At 32.4% G+C, this 22,624-nt stretch overlaps 1 protein-coding gene across 1 annotated transcript; it reads left to right on the top strand.

The window, feature by feature from the left end:
* Positions 1-81: 81 nt before the first annotated feature.
* LOC106715785 (eukaryotic translation initiation factor 3 subunit J) lies at positions 82-4,352 on the top strand. The gene is made up of 7 exons (XM_014509138.2): positions 82-402; positions 474-559; positions 692-802; positions 1,344-1,485; positions 2,601-2,765; positions 3,434-3,573; positions 4,276-4,352. Exons 1-7 carry the CDS (start codon positions 381-383, stop codon positions 4,336-4,338), a joined length of 729 nt encoding a protein of 242 aa, XP_014364624.2. The 5' UTR covers positions 82-380; the 3' UTR covers positions 4,339-4,352.
* Positions 4,353-22,624: the final 18,272 nt, after the last annotated feature.

The raw sequence follows: 22,624 nt of genomic DNA, 5'->3' as shown, positions 1-22,624 counted from the left end.
ATCTGGAACTTTTCTATATTTTGCGTTATGGTAACATAACAACGGCAACACTGAATTAAATTCCGCCATATTGAAATTTTAGTGATTCAAGAATTATCGTCTGCCATGGAGTCTTATTTTTACGCAACAAGTTCTGATTGTAATTCTGTCGTATATTCACCTAAATTATGTCATATGTGTGTTGTTTTTCAATTCGGTCGCGGATATTGCAGAAATATCACATTCGTTTGACAAAATCCGCTTGAGTGTATTGTTGCTTGTAATTCAGTCGACCCTGGAGACATCTTGTGATAAAAAACCCGCAAGTTGCCTCTGTCTGATTTTGTCTTCACGTGAAAAGGTAACAAAATCGGATTGGTGCTAATAAAAATTCGACAACCATGGATCCCGATATGTCTTGGGGTACGTATAATTTTTTGTAAATGTTTTTGATAATATTAGAAATACGATAACAACGAGTAATTTTTTTGTAGACGCAGATAACTTTGAGCCTAAATTGCCGACCACGTTGACGTCTTCGAACAAATGGGAAGGCGAGGACGAGGAAGAGGTCGTAAAGGTAAGTGAAACAGCTGCCAAGTGTTTATTTAGTTAGTAATTTGGCATGTGTAAAAGGTTCTTTGGATTTCGCTTTGATTAGCTGTTATAACCTAAACCTTGCTTACGTGTTGACGTCAACTTTATTTTGCAGGAAAGTTGGGAGGATGAGGAGGAAGAGAAAAAAGACGAAGAGAAAAAGGATCTTGCTCCACCTCAACCAAAGCCTAAAAAGAAAATACAAGATAAAATAGCAGAAAAAGAGGTGAGTCTTTAAAACATTCTCTACTTTTGTATGTATTACACATACTTAGATTATGACAAGGTCAGATCAAAAGTAGTAGTTATATATTTAAAATTGAAGTGTGGCAATATATTGCATTTTCTCACTAAACATATGGAATAATATGTAACTATTTAAAGCCAATTTTCAAGATATAATAAATTTTTTTCTATAAAAATTGTTATTGGTCATTATGATCCAGACATTTTTCTATCATTAGTCAATAATTTTAAAAGCATTAGCAAATTTTAATTTAGTTAAAAGATGATGATTTTTAACAAGACATTTTAATTAGAAAGACAAAATATTTAACAGGAAATAAGGTTTATTTCCTTTTTAAATGAAGAAGAATTTTAACTAACATTTTAAATTTTTGAAGAATATTCACAGATTGCTTAACTATCTCCATTAATCAAATTTTCTGATGTAATATGTATTAACACATCAAAGTGATAGTGAAGTATTGTTTTGTAATAAAACAACTGTATTCTTTCAAATAAAATGTGTAACATAATAATTTCAGCGTTTAGAAAAAGAAAAAGCTGAACGTATGGCAGCGGAGAAGGCACTGGAGGAGCTCACACCTGAAGAAAGGCTGGCCGAGAAGCTCCGGCAACAGAAGTTGCAAGAGGAATCAGACCTGCGACTTGCCATGGAAACTTTTGGTAACTTCATATTATATTGTAGTCAAGTCCTACTTTGTTTGTTAAAAAAACTTTTTTAGTCTGAACTAAATGTGTTGTAGCATTAAAATGTCCACTATCTTTTGTAGAAAATTCTAGTTTAAATTTGGAACAAGTTAATCTTATGGATCTTATATGGATGGATGTTTGTTTGAAGGCATCTCCGGAACAGTGCAACTGATCTTGATGAAATTTAGCATAGAAGTAGGGCATAGTCTAGAAGAACACATAGGCTACTAATTTTTTTTTTTTTTTTTTAATTTGGCTCGGAAGGAGTCGGGGGCGTCAACTAGTGTTTTATAAAGACAAACATGGCTACTAAGATCTCTAGTAATGTTTGTTAGAAACTATAGCAGAAATTGTAAGAGTAACTACAAATTTTGTACATAAGATCATTACCATTTATGAGTTTTTTGGTTATTTTATTTAAATTATTAGTAAAAGAGGAGTGATATTGTAAAATAAGGGTATTTAATGTTCAATGGCTCCTATGTAGTCTAATGTAAGCCACAATTATGTGATTTACTTTGTTTTCGGTTTTTTTTATTATCTTGAAAAATATTAATTTACATGTAAATTGAAAAGTAACATTAGAAAGAATTGTAGATTATAGTTGTCTATTGTATGTTTATTAGTTTAAAGTTTTGTCTTGTAAAATTAGGATTCTAAATATATAATAACTAGCTGTCGTCCGCGACTACGTCCGCGCGGAATTAAAAAAAACGTGAAAGTAGCCTCGGTTTTCTATGCTCTACAACAAGAATCCCCAAACTATTTTGGACACGTGACCCCCTTTTCCAAAATGAAACGATACCACAGACCCCCACATGGCTAAATTATCTACTTTTAAGATCAATTACTGTTATTATTATTATTTTTCATTCTGACTTAGGTCAATAGAAGAAGAGACAGTGAGAATTAGCAATGCTTTAAGTTCGATATCGACCCCTTTGGGAATCCCTGCTGTACATCTATGCCAAATTTCATAGAGATCTGATAACGTCATTCTCTAGATACCTTCAAACAAACATCCATCCATCCATCCATCCAAACATTTGATCTATGTTCAAGTGAGTTATAAGTTTTGTATATTGCAGGCGTTTCTGAAGGTGGTGGAGGCAAATTGGATAGTTTCCATCCGACAAACAAAGAGGAGTTTGCAGAATTTGGGGAATTGCTCTGCAAAAAGATCAATATTTACAAAGCCAAGGAAGAGTTCCCAGGATTTGTTGACGATCTTGTCAAAAATATTATTGTACAAAGTAAGTATGTATGTATGCCTCAACCTAAAATATCTGTGTATTTTTAGGAGTAATACAGATTTTTTTATTTTGTTTTTAATATTTCTTAGTACACAAACATTCTCTAGGGTTAGGACCCTAACCTTTAACTATAACGGAACTTTAACGGAATAAAACTTTCATATGATGGTATTAGGATACCATCATATGAAAGTTTTATTTAAAAAAATTAACTCGTAGCGGTTGAATAAATGTGGAATTTTTTTAATACTTTAGCTCAAATCGGAACTCCTCATACTTATGTCAATAGTTCCAAAACTCCCACTATTTTGTACTTTTGCGTCTACAAAAATCCCAAGGTGTTCATCTGGATCTTTGACAATCACTGATGTAAATCATCACCATCCTCATCATCAACCTGCCTTTACCCCCATGGAGGTTTGGCACAGTATGTACTACTCCTCCATACATCTCTATCAGCCGTCATATCTGAATTTACCTCCTTCTTGCGCATATTCTCTTTCACACAATCCATCCATACTTTCTTTGGTCTTCTTCTACCTTTATAACTATCCACATTCAATCTCATTACTTTTCCCTCCGCATAGCATGTTGGTAGGTCAACACCATTTAAAGCAATCACTGATGTAAATAAAATGTTTATTAAATTTATTTTACTTTATTTGCAGTGTCATCGTTGGACATAAAAAGGATAAAGATGACGGTGGACAATCTTTACATTGAGAAACAGAAAGCTGAGAAGAGTGACAAAGCAAAGAAACCTTCGAAGGGCAAAGGAAAAGCTAAATTAAAAGTTGAAGGAGATAATGTAAGCATCTCGTTACGAAACACTTTAAAAAAATACTTGTTTCGTAAAATTTACATAATATTAAAGATTATCTGACTCGAGAGGGTAATTTGAAAATTTCTGAAATTGTTTTTTCTGGCCTTATAACTTTAATTTAAATTGTCGTATAATTTTTTCATAATTGTAACTGTAGGAAGTGTACCAAAAACAAATTTGGAGATTTTTAAATTATTTGTCTAAGTTATATCATGACTAGCTGTCGCCAGCGACTCCGTTCGCACGGAATTAAAAAACTTAGTAGGCTACATGTTCCAGATTATCTTACTAATATTATAAATGCGAATGTTTAGATGGATGGATGTTTGAAGGTATCTCCGGAACGGCTCAATGGATCTTGATGAAATTTGGTAGAGATGTAGAACAAAGTCTGAAAGAACACATAGACTACTTATTAAGTTTTTTTTTTTTAATTCCGCGTGGACGGAGTCGCGAGCGACAACTAGTGTTTTGCATATATACCAGAAAATTTCAGCGAGTTCCGTTTAGCTGTTCTGGACATATGTATTAACAAACATCCATCCATTTAAACTTTCTCATTAATAATTTTATTAAGATTTATTAAGCCTTGTTTTCACTGGTGGACAAAATAATATTGGAAATCATTTTCTATTGATTGAATATTTATTTTTTAGTTAACCTTTGAACTGTTTATTTTTATTTCAGGCTCATCTCAACCAATACGACGCTTACGGCAACTTCGATGACGACTACAACGATTTCATGTAAACCCACTCTAAATATGACGTCTCTGAATTCAAACTTTATTTTTATTAGTAATAAAGTCCAATTTTGTTTGAAAATTTACAGCAGAATTTACGTAAAACATATTGAAGTGTTAGTTTTTAAAAAATATACTTTATTTAAATGATTGTATAACCAATATATAGATTTTCACCTCTCTTTCTATTGTAATAAAGTCCAATTTTGTGTATTTTTTTTCATACCGAATAGATCTTCCTTCATTAAATGTTCTCTTCTAATACTTATTAAGAGCTCAATGTAATATTTTTTTAAATGTCACATTTTCAAAAATTCTATTGTCTAAATGTCATTGTGTGCTTTTTGTGTTTTTTTTTTCTAAATAAATTCACAAATATAAATGAAATGTAGCGTTTTAGACAAAATTTATACGAAAGATTCTTCAGTCATCTAAAAATATATGGACATTAACGACTTATATAAAAATCTTTAAGTTTCCTGCTGTTTGTGCTTATATAAGTTTTTTTTTTAATACTGGATAAATAATGTTGTATATAACAACTTAAAATAGTCTTTATTTACAATGTATAATCATTTTTTATAAGAGATTCAACTTATAACACCATTTGTAATGTAAAGAAATGTAATATACATTTCACTGTACGGTTATGGTCCGATGTTATATAGAAAATAAATTTTTTTATTGTGATATATTTTGTATTTTTATTTTTTAACTATCTGTCATATTAAAAAAACTTAAGTAGCCTTTGTGTTCAGAATATGTTCTACATCTGTGCCAAATTTCATAAAGATCTTTTGAGCTGTTCCGGAGATAACTTCAAACATACATCCATCTATACTTTCATAGTTAACTGTTTTATATAATCTTACTTCTTACTAATACAAATGCGAAAGTTTGGATGTATGGATGGATGTTTGTTAGGTATTTCCACTACAGTTTAACGGATCTTAGTGAAAATTGGAAGAACACAGGCTACTAGTTTTTTTTTTCTGCGCTTGCAGTCATTTGCAAAAGCTAGTAATAATTAAAAAAATAAAATGTTCTACGATGAGACATAAAATTCGTGCAGCCAATGTCATTTAAGAACGAACGTCATTTAAGAATTATACCAACGAACCAGGTCTGGGAAAGAACATCTTAACTCGTCTAAAAGCAACTACTAACATCAAAATGGTCAAACTTCCATTTTTTTACTTACTTTTATTTATTTAATCTTTGTACATACAAAAAACAAAGAAACAAATACATATTGACTAAATGACCGCATGTATAGGAGAGCTTGACTTATTGATTTCTAAGACCAAAACCAGAATATAAAATAACAGAAATATGTTTTAAACGGGGATTTTGGTTGCAGAAACCAACGATTAGTTCATTTTTATATTTCTCTTCGTCACCGTTTAGAAAAAGAACACGTTAACTATTTAAACATTTGTGAACGTAAAACCTTTAAGTGAACGGCAGAGCATTCAAGTAATGTGTAACAAGGTCTGATTCATTACTCATTAGACTGATATTTTCACCATACTATTGTTTTTTTGACCTTCGTAAATTTAGAATTGAAGAGACTTGAAAAATGACAAGCAAATACTATTTACTAGTTTCACAATACAAGTCTTCAAGTAAAACGAAACTTTAATGATCTTTTTAGTCTGTACATTATTTTTCGTCATAAGGGTCCTTCAAGAAGCGAGCGTATATCTTTCTTAAAGGCCGGCAACGCATCTGCAATTCTCTTAGTGTTGCAGATGTCCATGGGCGTCGATGATCACTTTGGTGTTCGCGCCGCTCGTTTGCCCCCTTCTCTTATAAAAGAAAGCTTTTACACTACTATAAAATTTAACCGACACTTGAATTAAATTGATAATGTTTTGGAATTGTTTTTGCAGTTGAAACCCATACTCTCTGTATTTAATCTAGACCTAATAGATGTCTATTCATCCACACTAAGAATTTCACAATGTACTATATTGCATTATAGCAATAGCAAGTAATGTTTATTCCTTCTGGTTATTTACTAAACTTATTTATTAGACGTTGCAAAGAAAAATAAAATCTCATATGGCCTATATCGTAAACTTCGATCCAAAGCCAAAATTAAATAAGTAAAGAAACGTCAAATCCCATACAATGCGGCCTTTATCTAGGGACTTAGCACGAATATTTGTGAAAAAGTTTATGTAATGTCATTAACAAAATTGTATTAAAATGTGTATCGGGCGTAAAATAGACCAACAAATCTCTAAAAATTTTTGGCGTATTATTATCGACCTTACGAAGGCGCGTTTTGCTTTTCGTGCTACACTCTGTACTGTCTTTTCGATATTTATTTATCTACTAGCTATCAAAAAAAAAAACTTAATAAGTAGCTTATGTGTTCTTTCAGATTATGTTCTATATCTGTTCTAAATTTCATCAAGATCCGTTGAGCCGTTCCGGAGAGACCTTCAAACAAACATCCATCCATCTAAACATGCATTTATAATATTAGTAAGATACTTAACTTGCTTTAAAATACTTTCGTAATGGCGCTTAGTACAGCGGGTCACCGATACATGATGACCACGACCAGTCTGAAAAGACTGCAGCGACGAAGAAGAAGAATGGTCATGTTTGGTAGTAAATCAGATAACGATGGTAGAAATGTTTGCACTCTTAATTTGGGAATGGTTGTGGGATGCAGGTCAGGGCTATTCGTATAGAAAATACAAAATAAATCTTTTAAACATCATTAGCCCTTGAAACTATTAGCAAGCGTGGATGTCTCTAATAATTCCTTTTATGAAAACGTACAAAAATATCACGGGTTGTAACACACTTGTGTTTTAAACTGTGTTTAAACTTTAACTTAATACAAAGCGTACCAAGATAGTTACGCTTTAGTCTCGATAACCTTAAATTTTCTATAGATAGCGCAGTGCGAAATAGTCGCCAATGAAATAAATTACTTATTAAATTATTCAAAACACTCACGTATATATATCCTGTGTCGTCACCGACTAGTTTCGAGCCCTTCGGGGGCCCTTCATCGGGGTGAGTGGGACTGGTATTATTTCGCGGACGCGGCCCGTCGCTCCAAGCGGCCCCCAAAGGGCTCGAAACTAGTCGGTGACGACACAGGATATATATACGTGAGTGTTTTAGCCGTTTCTATATAAGTTAAAAATATGACTTCTTATTAGATAATCCAATTAATATTACAATGGTAAGATAATAGCAGTTCCAAAAATGTGAATGAATAGATTATCTTTGCACAATATAATTTGGCAACAGATTACGTCTTCCGGAAGTGACAAAACAATAATACAATTTTACTTTACTATTGTAATGCGTCGTTACTTCCGGGCAAAGATTCTATAGATCTATTACAATGGACTACATATTTAGAGATCGTTGGACAGTTCTAATATTAGTGTACTATTCCATATATAGTTTTCTTTCTTATAGTTTTATTGTAACAAGTATGGCATCTTGCTAATATTAACATTCGATGAAAAAAAAATCCTATTAGATGAGATCAGGTTTAGATGAAAAGGCAGCCTCTTTTGACCTGCAGATTCTTCTCAATATAAATGCTGTTTTATTAATCAAGTTTCCTAATTTTTTGGGTATGGATAATTATTTGTTTTACATCATTATATTCTGATAATAACTGAACAATTGTATAGGTGTGAATATCTGCAAGCGCGGTTTAGCTTCATAAATAAATTTCACATGTATTACCAATAAGCTTTACAATATGCAACGTTATCTGGGATAATATAAAATTGACTTATTTTGTTTATTAACAATAGGTTGCAAAAGAAAATTGTATTGTTTGTTACAGATAAGGATCGCGTGGGATGTATTGGGGAAAAGTTTACAAAATGACGCAACGCTTTGGTTTATTTTATAACCTTTTATTACGTTGAATGTCGTAATAATATTACGAGAATATTACATCTCACAGTCTCATTCTCTTCAAAAACAGACAAAACAATTATTTTTGTATACAAGTGTCTTTCGACTGCCGGGACTCTTGTTTTGACATTTTTTTATCAAGGATAATAAGAGGGATGATCATATGTGCTACTGCAGTCGAAACCGACAGTTAAATTCTTGATTGCCATATTTACAAACTGGTAGATTACGGTTGTCGATATACATTAAACTAATTTGGTAATTTTTAATATGCTCAATTTTATATTTCGGATTACATAGAGACATAAACTGTTTTACTTTGAATAGAGCTAAGTTTTAACAGCATTGTCGTCTTATCTATACAGATGTCACCGACAAATCGCTCAATAAGTACATCTATAATTTGGCTAGGAAAATTGCACATCGAAAATCATTCACAAAGTGACGTGTTTAAATTTCGAATTATTTGAACTTCAAAGCGAATGGTGCATTTAAAACGTTTCATTAGGCGCTGGCTATATTGTTTTACAAAGTAACGACAGTTCGCTGGGAGCTGTTGCAAGCTGACAACAATAGCGGGTTGCGTTAAGTTAGATGCAGCTGGAGTGAGATGGCGTTTCCATTGCACTACGAGATATATTGTACACTGAAAGAAAAGCGGTCCTTAAAATTTAAAGCAAACTAAAGAATTTTAGTAGATGTGTTTTCGGTTTTTTTGTAGAGGTAAAGTGGGAACTACAATCTCATGTAATTAATTACATTGCAACATATTAGTTGATAACAAAGTAACATACAGCCTAAATCCTTCAAGACAGAGTCAAAATCCCAATTTAGTTCTAATACTTAAAATTAAATGTAGTCGAAAAGGGCCTCCGATAGTCATGCAGACAACAAATTAACAACACATGAGTATATTTTGATTTAGTTTTTAATAGAATTAATGTAATATCGTGTCGTGATCTAAAATGGACATGCGTGACTGTCGATTAACAACTGTGTGTGAATTACGAAAGGGAGACAGAAGTTCTGCCGCTCACTGAAGTGTCAGCGACTAGCCGCGTGAGAACTTGTCCACTACGAGTTAAATTACTAGAGCAACAATTTTTCATAAATTCATAGTTGTCATTTTATTAATTTTAGTCAAATGAGAAATGATTTTTTCACATTAAACGAAAACGCCCGATTATTGGGCTAATATTAGAATAGATTTTTTTAATAATACTATTTGTGCTATCTTTCCAAACTTTATGCGAGCTTGATATACCATACTTAAGGATTAAAAAAATCCTAGGATAAGTTTAATTGTAAAACAAATTAATAATTATCTACTTTTAATATCGAATAAATTATCTCACTGTAAACAAATGCAACTTTTAAAATTATTTTATATATAAAAAAAACTATTCCGATTTATTAACATAGTCACATGTGGTTAACATAGTCACAGATAATTTTCGAATTATACAATAAAACAAAAAAGCTGTTTTCGGAAACATTCGCCACAAAATTTAAGAAGACTTTAAGTACCCTCTATCTTACAAATCTTACTAATATTAATATATAAATGCGAATGTTTAGATGGATGGATGTGTGTTTGAAGATATCTCCGGAACAGCTCTACGGATATTGATGAAATTTGGCACAGATGTAGAACATAGTCTGGAAGAACACATAGGCCACTTAAGCTTTTTCATTCCGCGCAGACGGTGTCACAGGCGACAGCTAGTTATTTAAAATAAAAGTATATAAACTTCATCTTATATCGCAACACTATAAAACAAGTGATTATCCAAAATAATAAACATCACGAGACGGCATTTATTGAGACGTTTTTATTGATAAGTGAACCTAGAACGAATATTTGTGACAATCGCCACAGTATCGTTATCAACAAAATTTATATTTAAATTTGTACTTTGCGCGTAAGGCGCCACCAAAAATCTCATACTAATTTTGACATAATTGCCAATGACGATACGAAGGCGATTGTCACAAATATTTGTACTAGGCCCACTGGTACACAGTTCCGCCTGCACTGATTATATATGCACTGATTTACCTTAACCCAATTATCTAGGCCTTTTTTATCTAATTTAATTAAAAACAACATTTGTTATTGTAGTCATTAACTATTCTTTGATCTTTATTAATGAGATATATAAATTTTTATTGGTATTTCTCATCGTTGTTTATTCTTTGCCATTTATAAGTTTTGTGAGAAGGTCGATGTCGCAATCATTTTATGTTTGTCGAAAGGACTCTATATCTCTCGCAACTCCTTTAATTGCAATAATATATTTGTAATGTATAGGACTTTTCAACCTTAGACTTACTTTTAAACCTAACATAAAAACTTAGATCATGTTTTTCGATTTCTATAAAGATCTTTCGATTGATTAAATTTGGTTAAATTGAATTAAGATGTTAAATAACAAAACCGCCTAAAAGTAAAAATGGTACGGGATCGAATATTGATTTGGGTCGTATATAAAAATTGTAGTAAGAATGAGGAAGACCGGGTCACTACAAGGACGCGGACTTTCACCGCACCTTTCTATTCAGCGCGTGCCCCTTTGTATTGTGTCCGGGACACTGACACACGGACGTAACGCCTCGCAAGCAAAGTAATGACTATATTATATTAATTAAAAAGTCAAGTAACTGCAGAATGCCTTGAAATTCATAGACAAGCATGGTTTTCATTTGGCATGTCGTCCGATTTGTGCTTTCTTTCATACTTACAAGTGAACTGCCATAGCTCTTTCACATATTGAGTCGTGCATTGTTACTTTTCTGTCCGTATGTCGAATATTTCGTATACGCGTGTCGCATTAACCAATTACCCATAAACAATAACTGCATAACCCGTAGTGCCCACTCTTCGCTACCTTTGATGGTCATACATTTAAGATTGTGGTCATTGACCGGTAATAGGATTTGTAACAAAAGACATACGAGTACTGTGAACTGGTATAGGCTAAACATAATCCAATGTTTCAAGTTATGGATTTCATATGTGAATATGCATGACTAGCTGGCTCTCGTCAGCGGTATCGAGGCCGACCGATAGGTTGCTGAGACGCCGTAGAGCTGTACCTGCTAGAGCTACAAGCGATGGACTGGTAGGGGAAGGCAGAGGACAGGCGACTTTGACGATCTCTTGTGTCGGCGGCCACTGTGGGTCGGAGTGAGTGAGTGAGTGTGAATATTTAATAAGATATCACTATTTTAAAACAAATGCAAGAAAGAGTAAGCAATTTACTATGAGAATTTTGTATTCTATTTATTTTATATTAACAAATCTTTTTTTATTATAATCAAGGCTATAAAATTAAAAGCGCTGAGAATTAGAACAACTCTATTCTCACGTGAATTTAAAATCCTAGAACTAGGTAATGAGTGACCTTAACAAAAAAATTAGATTAGAAAAGGTAATTAAATATGTTTTTTTACACGTTTCTGTAGTGGGTAATCTCGACAAAAGTGATCTACTGACGAAAATAGTTACATCTCTTACTATAACTGTTGAGTTGTAATTCTTTTCGTTGAATAGGTCGATTTTATTAACTTTAGAGTCTGCCTAACAATGTCCAAGTAAGTCCTGAATGTTATTTGGTATTTATTTATCAAATAAAGTCGTCGTAGTCATTTCACAATCTCCAAATAAGCTGTCCAACTATTTTGACAATAATTATTAATTGACAGTTAAAGTATTTGTTAGTTTATCCAGCACTTTACTTTTATTTAGAAATATGCCCTTAGTAAATGTTAGTATAGAAAGGATAAGTAATTTACTAAGCAATCTTCATCACATCGCAAACCATGTTATTGTCTGTTGTAATGTTATAATTGATTGTAATGAATGTTTTGTGCGCGAAAAGGGAACGGTTAGATAGTCGTATAAACTGCCAGTCACATTCTTAAGGCGCAGTTTTTTTTATATTATAACGTGGCAAAGGAACAATCGGCTATCTGATTCGCAGAAATAGCGAAGCGACCACTACCCATTGACATTCGCAATTGCAAATGCGTTCCCTACCTTAATTTATTAAGCATTAAATTTGAGTATAAAAGTTTTTTATAATCATTATCGTGTATACAATACTGAAAGTAACAATGGAATAAGTACGATTGAAAAAAAATTGCAGTTAGAAAATAAATAAAAATTTTGGTAATATCTGAAAGTTTAATCTAATATTCTACGCCTTAACTTTATCGACGGAGGAACACGCTCCTCACCTTTCATTACGCAAGTATCTGAGCACGAAGTGGACTCCAGCTATCATCTGTCCGGGACGTTGCCAAATACAAGGCTATTAAAACACCGATACTTACATAATCAAGATAAAAACTTATGACTTCGTCATAAGATATATTTTACAATATTAGGTATTTTAAATTCCAATACCAAATGTTAATATCGGAACGTCATCGACTCGTACACAATTGAAAGTTGGTTTTAGCTAAAAAATAATCATGTTTATGAACACATTTTTAAAGAACTTCACACATCACATGTTTCCACTGTTGATATACTTGTATAAAAACATATTATCATCCCTCACATTGTCTTTGTAAAAGTAGAGACAGATTATTTTAAAACAAGAGTCACCTGATCTGTCACGGAGTTTATTTAACAATTAATTAGGTTTTAAAACTTCAACATTTTGATTTAAATAATCACCTTACGAAATCTCTGTTCAAAAAATAAACAAATTTGACTTCCAGCAATCGTGTATTGCAGATAAAACGGTATGCTAACAAAGTGCTGCTGTTATCATATTTAAGATATGAGGTAAACAGGGTGTTGCAAATGTTCATATTACATCAGGAGCTTCATCCTTTCACCAAACTCGACCTCGCAACTGCATTCAGAGACTGCACGCTTCTAAGTTATTGAATGTTCTAACTTATTATATATTTATTATATCCCTCATATCAATAAGGCAGGCAGGCAGTCTATTGCTTTATTTTTGTATACAGTCTTCAACAGTCTTCTACCAAAACTTCTTGACCTAAAGTAACTTTTTTTTTAAGTTCTTCTGAGCAAAGAAAATGCTCCCAAATTAAATTAATAAATTTTACATGAACATGTCTGCGATTGGATTAGTGTAATTAACTTTTTTTTACCGAAAATTTGGAGATAGACATATTACAATTTTCAAGTTATTATTAATATTAACTTGGAAACTTGTCAATCCTTCACACTTGTGGGTTTCGACTGAGGTGACAATTAAGTTGACACATATTGCCATCCCTTTCATTATCATTGAGAAGAAAGAGACAACAATAGTGTAACGACAACCCGCAGTAATAGACCACCAATCGACTACAACTTACGCAATCTAGTGACTGGTGGTTCGATGCTCGCACACAGAGGGTTAACATAACCGTTAAATGATATAAACTTCGACTTGTTGGTCTGTTAGTAAAAGTGAAAGTTGTTATATTAATGATAATCTGCACCGGATCTATTTGATGAATCAAGTGGTTAAGAGAACATTTCCGTGTTTGTAAAAAAAAATATTTCTGTCACTTTTGCGTCAACAGATTTTTATCCAATGATTATTTTAAATGTAGGATTCTTATGGAACTTTGATCAGTTAATCCAAGACTATTCTGATAGGAAGCATTTCAAAGGCCGGCAACGCATTTACGATTCCTCTGGTATTGCAGATTTCCATGGGCGTCGATGAACACCTTGGTGTTCCTGCTGCTTGTTTGCCCCCTTCTCTTATATAAATAAACGAATAGTCCTGTCTATTTCCAATGGTAGTAAAAAATAGCCAAGTTACCACTTTTATTAAATGGAAAGAGGAGGGGATGTAAAGGAAAGAATTTATTTCCCTATCCTATACTTAAATTCAATATTTCTTGAAAATGTGGACTAAAGTTGGCGTCTCTTATTGAAGCTTTACTCTTTTGTAAATCTTTATAAGTGAGTTGTTAAATACATACTTCGCTATATACTTAAAGTATATAGCATCACAGTAATCTATGTACAATCCGGAGGACGCTTCTCTTGTAACTTGGTCATTGTGACTTTACATTACTTACACCTTATTCCTAGTTAAGTTGCGGTTAAGTTAGACTCGATGTTGACTCCTGTAACTTAGTGGTACCCTTTAAATGTCAGACGTTTTAACAAGTCGAGTCATATAATTGAAAGCTGGCTACAATTTTAAAATGCAAACTGGAAGCGTTTAATATTCAAATATCTTAAAACTCACATGTGGTTAAAAGATAAGAAATTTTATTTTTAATCGATTTAAGGCTGGAGGTTTTCAATTCGTCTTTTTATTTTCTGTATTATGTCATATGTTGATAATATTTTTTTTATTCGAACGTTTGTCGTTTGCTTTTCATTGCGGAACAAACATTTTTATTCAGTTTTGATTACTTTAATTATTACACAGTAATAGATACAACGCTTTGTTTTGTAAGTCTACTAATTTTTCCCATTCGAAAAGATCGTTAGCAGACCATGAGAATAGACTACCGGATGATCTATAGATCATTTATTTTATAAGTGGCGATGTTTGGGCGTCACTGGACTCCGCCGGCCTCTCACTTTCGTTCTCAGTTATTTCGTAATTCGGTTTACTTCGACTGTGCATAGGGAAGCGTGACTGTATGGAATATGAGATAGATTACGTCACCTAATTAGAACGTATACTTATTTCATAATATCCCTGTCCTTATCCCACTCAAGTGACTCAGATTTATCTTCCTTCACTTAATTCCCTTTATAATCAAGAACGGATACCTAATCATATAGAAAACATTAAATAGCGTAGCTTTTTTTTTAACTTTGATTTTACAGATTAAGATGAACGGTTTAACTTCAAATATTGGTTACTAATGGAATATGTTAAATTTTAATAACCGTTACACTTGTTTCCATACCATAATTTCTCTTGTTAATTCAACTTTTATAACTCTCTTCTTAGTTAATACTAAGAAGAGAGTTATAAAAGTTTGTTGGCGGAGCTTACGGCTAAGTAATCGAGTTTAAACTTCAAGTAAGAATTTCGTTTTAATACAGAGGCAAGATTTAATTGTTTGAGAAGAATAGGCTTCAAAATTACGAAGCTACACTATCTCCGGGTGACATATATTTATTACTAGATTTTTTACTGCTAGTTACTATATCAAGTTACTAGCTGTCGCCTGCGACTCTGTACACGCGGAATCAAAAAAAACTTTATAAGTAGACTATGTGTTCTTCCAAACTATGCTCTACATTTATGCCAAATTTCATTGAGATCTGTTGAGCCGTTTTAGAGATACCTTCAAACAAACATCCATCCATCCATCCATCCACCCATCAAAACATTCGCATTTATAATATTAGTGATATATTAGCATATTAATATTAGTAAGATATTAGCTAAAATAAAGTTCTTTAACAATGTTTACTGATATAATGTAAGTTAATAAGTGAAGGCAAGCACAACTTCAAGTTATCTAAACATAGCGAGACTGCCGACAGGTAGCGCTTTCTGTTCCCAACTTGGTAACTTAGTGGTCAATGAAAGTATTGTTGTTAAGTAAGCTTGTGTACGCTTTAAACTAAACTTTTGTGGTTTTACAACAATGTTGTTTACTGATTGGACATATTTAATTCTTATAAATTAAAACTAAACTGATATAACGCACATATGATAAGTTTTTTTAATTTTGTATGTTAAGTAAAATTTATGTACTGTTATATTTTCAGATTTTTTAAACTACTGATTTTAGTATCGATTCGTGTATATATTTATTTAAACTATTCACTAATTTTCTTCATTGATTCTTCGATTAAAAAAATGCACTATTATTTATTAAATTACAATCCAAAGACAAGACAAAGACAATATTAAGTTAAGTAACAGATCAAAATAAATGATGAAAATGAACTAGAATTGATTAACAAAGTTTGACTATAACAAAAAGATATTTTGTGTTGATAAAAGCTACAAGGAAGTTTAAATTTGACCTATTGCAGCTCTAGGCATTGCAAAATATCCTATAACGATTTATAATACCAAGTTAACAATGCGCTTAGTGTTTGCGTAAAAGATTTTCGCGTGCATTTTTATTTATGTATGTAAATAAGTTTTTTATGTATGTAAATTCCATTGTGAATGTCTGGAGCTTTTTTTATAGTAGGAGGAGACAAAAGAGCAAGCGGCCACCGGGATTTATGGCCATGATAAACATATAAATGTGATGAAATATCTAATACTCGTATATAAAATTCTCGTGTCACAGTTTTTGTTGCCATACTCCTCCGAAACGGCTTGACCGATTCTCATGCAATTTTGTGAGCATATTCAGTAGGTCTGAGAATCGGCCAACGTCTATTTTTCATAACCCCCCCTCCCATTTTTTAACTGCCCGCGGACGAAGTCGCGGGCGACAGCTAGTAAAAATATAAAATTAATAATACATCAATAATTACTTAATTTATGCTAACATTACACTAATTTTAATTTAATAGTGGTTAAACCCGCAAAAAGATCTTTGCACCAATGGACCGGCCCGATTGGTAAAATACCACACAGAAGATAAGAGCCAAGTGGGATTTATTCCGCGTCTTGTCTGATGAATGTGCGTTACGGAAGTCTAATTTTAAGAAGGGGAATTGTACCCGCCTGGGACGGTACCTTTATAGAAAATAGAAAAACCCTCGTTCTGTGCATCCTTTACTCTCTCCATTGAAGGTAGACAGCACATTAATAACTTGTTGAAAACGTCTATGTGCAGCAGTAACTTTGCTATTCTAGCGAAATCAGGCGTACGCTTGCTTGTTTACCTCCTTGTACTTTAAAAAATACTATTGTTTAGTCTTGATTTTCTTATATTTCCTTTTTGTGCACAACTTGAGCTGTTGATATAATTTGTTTATACACTAAGTATTGCTGGGTGACGAACTATTATGTAATCTATTGCGATATAATATATTTGATATTCTGCAGGGAGTTCTATTGATATCAGGTGAATATTAAAGTCTGAGAAAGTGAACCGTGACTATACCTCTCGTAATCATACGAAAATTACAGCTTGGATACAGCTTGGCTAACGACTATACAACATTATGTTCTAGAAATCCTGATAATAATTTTTAGATGATATTCTATATTTAGCTATTACATCTACGTAAATTTAAACCTTAGTTGAAAATAATAAATCCCGAAATATATCTATTCATTGGTAGATAATTATTTATCACATTTTTCAATGTTATTTGGATAAAGTAATATGATATAACAATGTTCTTTATATCCTCGTATTGAGGGTTGCACTATTCATTTTAACCTAAATGCACTCATTAACTGGCAACACTGTTCTCTCCTGTCAGCTGTCAGACCGATTCGCGCCACTAGCAGGTGTAGACGTCATCAACGTTGTATGTTTTTTTCTGCCTTCGTAGGCTTCCCTAAGAACTGTGAACGAAGAATTTAAGTTCTTTGTTTATGAGGTCATAAAATTTTGAACAAGTAACTAGATATTAATGAATGTATTCTTATACGTAGCCAATTAAAATTAGATAGAAATTATTATTTGATAACATGAATTTAAAAAAATACAGTCAAAATCTGTTATAACGACATCGAAGGGACTACTCATATTGAGTCGTAAAAACCGATAGTTGTAACAACCGGTGACAGGTATTAATAGGAAAATTATGTATATTCATGTAGGAAATTAAACCGCATTTTGTTTACTTCAATACAAACGAATAATATAAAAGGACAATATCATTTTTCCATCATTTTTGTATGCATAAAATCTGTAATTTTAGTTTGTTTAAAACACTTCTGTCGTGCATACACATTTTGTAACTCACGTTGGATTGTAATCAGCGTATCGTCACAATTTCCCTGCATGTGGAACTCTTCATTAAAAAGAACAATCTTTCGTAATACACTAACAGCATTAAGACCGTCAATCAAAGTTGGCACTGTAAATTGTTCTTCCGAGTCTTCCTATTCATTTTCGCACTGACAACAAACTGACTAAAGAGATATGACGAAGCGGGCCTTGAGGCTACGGCATGCATTTGCTTTGTTTCTAAGAATTACAAAAGACCCTAAACTTTGTTTACTTTTACGATAATAGCCATTGACTATTATACTGTGCCAGATGTGGATACTGTTACCTATTCAAATTGTTTACAATACAGCTGAGCCGGTCGTTCTACAGATATAATTCTCCGAAAACATTAACCAAATGTGGTCGCTTAATGCGGTATGTCGTAGTAAACAATGTCGTAAAAACCAATGTTTTCGATAAAGCGGTCATATAACATTCAGCCAGGACCTTTGATTTTGGTCATTTTAACCGGTAAGTTGTTCTAAACGATGTCGCCATAAACGGTTTTGACTGTATTACTAATACATTTTTGTTTTGTCCGTTTAAATGTAATGAGGAGTCGAGAATCGTGGGTAGACATATTGCATAACGTTGTTCTTAGTCTGGTGAATGTAACAAATATTGCAAAATAGCATTGTTGTCTAATTGTTCCTACCCCGACGTAGAGCTCATTATGTTATTAAATATAACTGTACAATAATTACAGATGTTTTTAATTAATTAAATTAATAAGTAATACACATTTTCTCAACAATACGGCAATGCAATTTAAGGTATGGAAAGAATTCAGTGCAATTAGAAATTGCAATAATTAATTTGAAACATATTAATATTATACACATTCTGAAGAAATTAGACATTAGGTTCTTAATCTATATATATAAAAGAAAGTTGTGTTAGTTACACCATTTATAACTCAAGAACGGCTGAATCGATTTGACTGAAAATTGGTGGGCAGGTAGCTTAGAACCAGGAATAGGACATAGGATAATTTTTATCCCGTTTTCTTTTCTTTTTTTTTTTTTATTCTGCGTGGACGGAGTCGCGGGTAAAAGCTAGTACATTATATATGTACATACGTTTAGTAAGATTTGATTATATACTACTATGATTAAAAAACGCACACTTATAAGTGCTAAGAAATCTGCATTTTACAAATTTATGATTAATGTGTTCAACGCTTTTTAATTAAAGAAAGAAAAAAACATTTTTTTTCTTTCTTTGTCTGACTCATGTGCAAGGTTCAATACTTGCCTAACATAAAGTTTGCATCAAATGTTGATGCATGCCGAGCAAATTACATTACGTTAACCGCGTAACAAATTACACATACGAAATATAATAAAAATCATGTATTACGTTAAACGTATTTATTGTGTAACTTTGTTGTGATAATAAAACTAAATCCAACTTTAAAACTTTTGACATTGTTATAGTCTGCAAAAGCATTAGCTTAATGGCTCTCTGGCTAGATGTAATATCACGAACACACAAAAGACTCACGTCAAGTGGAAGTATTTCCGCGTTTCGTCTGATGAGTGTATGTCATCATCATCATCAGCTCACTACGCATCCCCACAGAGGTGCTCGGAGTCTACCCTAAGTTAGGGGATGACTCGGCCATAGACAACCACATGTACATATGTAAATCGAAAATCGAAAAACATTAAAAACATGGCGGGATTTGAACCCAGGACGTGCAGATTGCCAGTCTAGTGCTTTACCCAGAGGCTAATTATATTAAATAACAATTATTTTTTATTATTCATGTAAATTTTAAGTGTTATAAAATTCTCATCAATGTCTTAAAACGGAACGTAATAATGTTGAAATCTAATCACTGAGATGAATTTATTAAATTAAAATTTTGAAGCTATATTCAAAAACTACTAGTCATCTAGTTATTTAAAAAAAAAAAATGGGACCCATCTGCAAGCACTTCCTTTCGATTAAAATAATTTTCATCAAAATCGGACCACCAGGGGCGGAGATTCGCAGTAACACACATAAAAAAAAAAAAAAAACATCAGTCGAATTGATAACCTCCTTCTTTTTGAAGTCGGCTAAAAATACGAAGTCACGATTCGAATCACCAATTTAAAATGTAATTTGCAAGCGTGTTTATTAATATATTGCCTTAGTATTTTAACGAAGTCCGAAATATGTGAATTACAATAATTGTAATAACCATGAAGGCTTTTCCATTATCAAAACACCTGCATAAAAACATTTTCTATATTAGTTTTTTTTTTCAATGACAATGAAAGAGGTGACAATTGTCTTTGGCACCGGAAATGCATGGTTAAAATCAACTTTCACAAATGCCTCTCTGTTAATCTATGACAAGCAGATAGGTATTTAAGTTGTAATTATGCGCGACGAGCGGACCCTTCTTCAATGATCCACTGAGCTCGTTAGAGTTCAGAGCACCTGCAATACAAGGACGTGACTAGACACCACCAAACTAACACCATTTAATGATCATCGAATACCAGGGCTGCGAGTACACTTGTGAACAACATTTTTCAACATACTCTTGTATAACTGAGCACAAAATTTTAAACAAGCACTTCTTTTTTATAGTATAAGCAACCAGTATGGCAAACGAACATGCGGCTATCTAAAATCATTAAACTAGCAAAGTCCATAAACGTCCGCCAAAAGTGGACAATTGACTGGAAAGAGAATGTACCAAAAAAGATGTTCCTCAGTCTTATACATCCCCTCCCCCGCTATTTTCACATCACCTTCTGTCCCACGTTTTTAACAAGCTTGTGCAATTAAAAACGAGTTCGTCTTTTGCTCTAATCAGATTAAATGCGTGTGGTTTAATCTTAACTTAAGCTGACCCTTAGTATACATTTCTCATACTCTTTACTAGGGGACGAAAAAAGAAAGGCTTTTACGGAACACACTTTGCAGATCACTTCGTCACTAAATATTAGATAGGATTGTTTGTAATCAGAAACTTAAAAAAAAAACAATAAAATAAATGCCTAGCCCTAACATAAATATAAATTAATTTAAGAAAATTTTACATATTGGACTACAAATACCTCTTCACTGGAAACCTAAATACTTATATTTTAGTATGCATAGAGACCAGTGAGGCTCGAGTGGTCATTTGCATTGCAGTTCTTTGATTCGATTCCCGAGTGAAAGCGAACTAATGTAGGTTATTGATATACATCAAATCTGCAAACACATTCGTGTCAATCACTTAATGATTTTACAATTATTCATGAAGATTAATTATTATTTTCAAGATAGAAAAAACATTAAGCTTTTATAATAAAAAAAACCATAAATTCTACTGTAATTTCAACTCTAGTCACTACTTATATTTATTAGGATTAGATAACTCTAAAATCATAAGCTTTTTAAACCAGTTTAGAATTTCTAATTCAATAAATAATACATAAATTAATAATACGTCCAAGAATAATCTTACTAACATTATAAATGCAAATGTTAAGATGGATGAATGGATGGATGGATTTATGGATGTTTGTTTGAAGGTATCTCCGGAACGGTTGTACGGATCTTGATAAGAACATAATCTGGAAGAATACATAGGCTATTTATAAAGTTTTTTTAACTCCGCGCGGACAGAGTCGCGGGTAATAGCTAGTAATAAAATAATGACTTTAATTACGGTCCTGACGAATTAAATCTATCTCAAAATAATATGCATTTCGACACAGTAGAGCATTCTCTGTTGTTCTGTGAATTACAGACTGCCAGTAATATTATATGGAGTAAGGACAATCTCGTTACTTCTCCGCACAGAATTGATTGTTTGTAAAGTATTGCTTAGGGTGACCATGATCATACGTTTAAAATTATTTATTGACTTCTGTTACTTATGGCAGTAATTTAAGTTACTTTTTTTTAAGTAAAATAGTGAAGCTTCCATTTTTGTCTGGACGCACTTATTTTACAAGAGAAGTTCTACAATATCTTATTATAAAAGCAAGGGGTTTGCAAGTTGCAGTCTTATAATCGGAAATATATTAAAACGTTATACAAAAAGTATTTTTCTTCTTCTTTCTTTGAGGTGCCTCTCTGACTATAGGTTTGGCAGTAGTTCCAAATATTAACCTATACACCTTTTTATAAGTCTTAAGTTGAACTCAAAATAATGATTGTAATTTTTTTTGTAATAGCTTGGTCACCCTACATTCGTACGTTTCATACAATTAAGCGATTTTGTTTAAGACCGCATTAGGCTCCTATCATTTGAGATCTCTTTCGAAACGATCTCTCTGATGATCCTTGACATAATTTTTATAACTCATTAAATGCGTTGCTTCTTAATTTATCGGAAACGATATTGCAAAAGTCGTTAAGATATCCGATCCAAATTATTAATAAGATGTACATATATATACATTTTAAATTTTATAAGGTGACTGTGAATGAATCCTTACTGAAAGTATTAGACTAAGTAACCGAGTAAGTTCTATTCAGGTGTGTATAAGATAATGGACTTTAGATTATTTTTAAGATTATGGAATTGTAAATTTATTT

The sequence above is a fragment of the Papilio machaon genome, chromosome 16 (assembly GCF_912999745.1).
Source record: "Papilio machaon chromosome 16, ilPapMach1.1, whole genome shotgun sequence".
Taxonomy (NCBI): domain Eukaryota; kingdom Metazoa; phylum Arthropoda; class Insecta; order Lepidoptera; family Papilionidae; genus Papilio; species Papilio machaon.
This window is presented reverse-complemented; position numbering and strand designations above follow the sequence as displayed.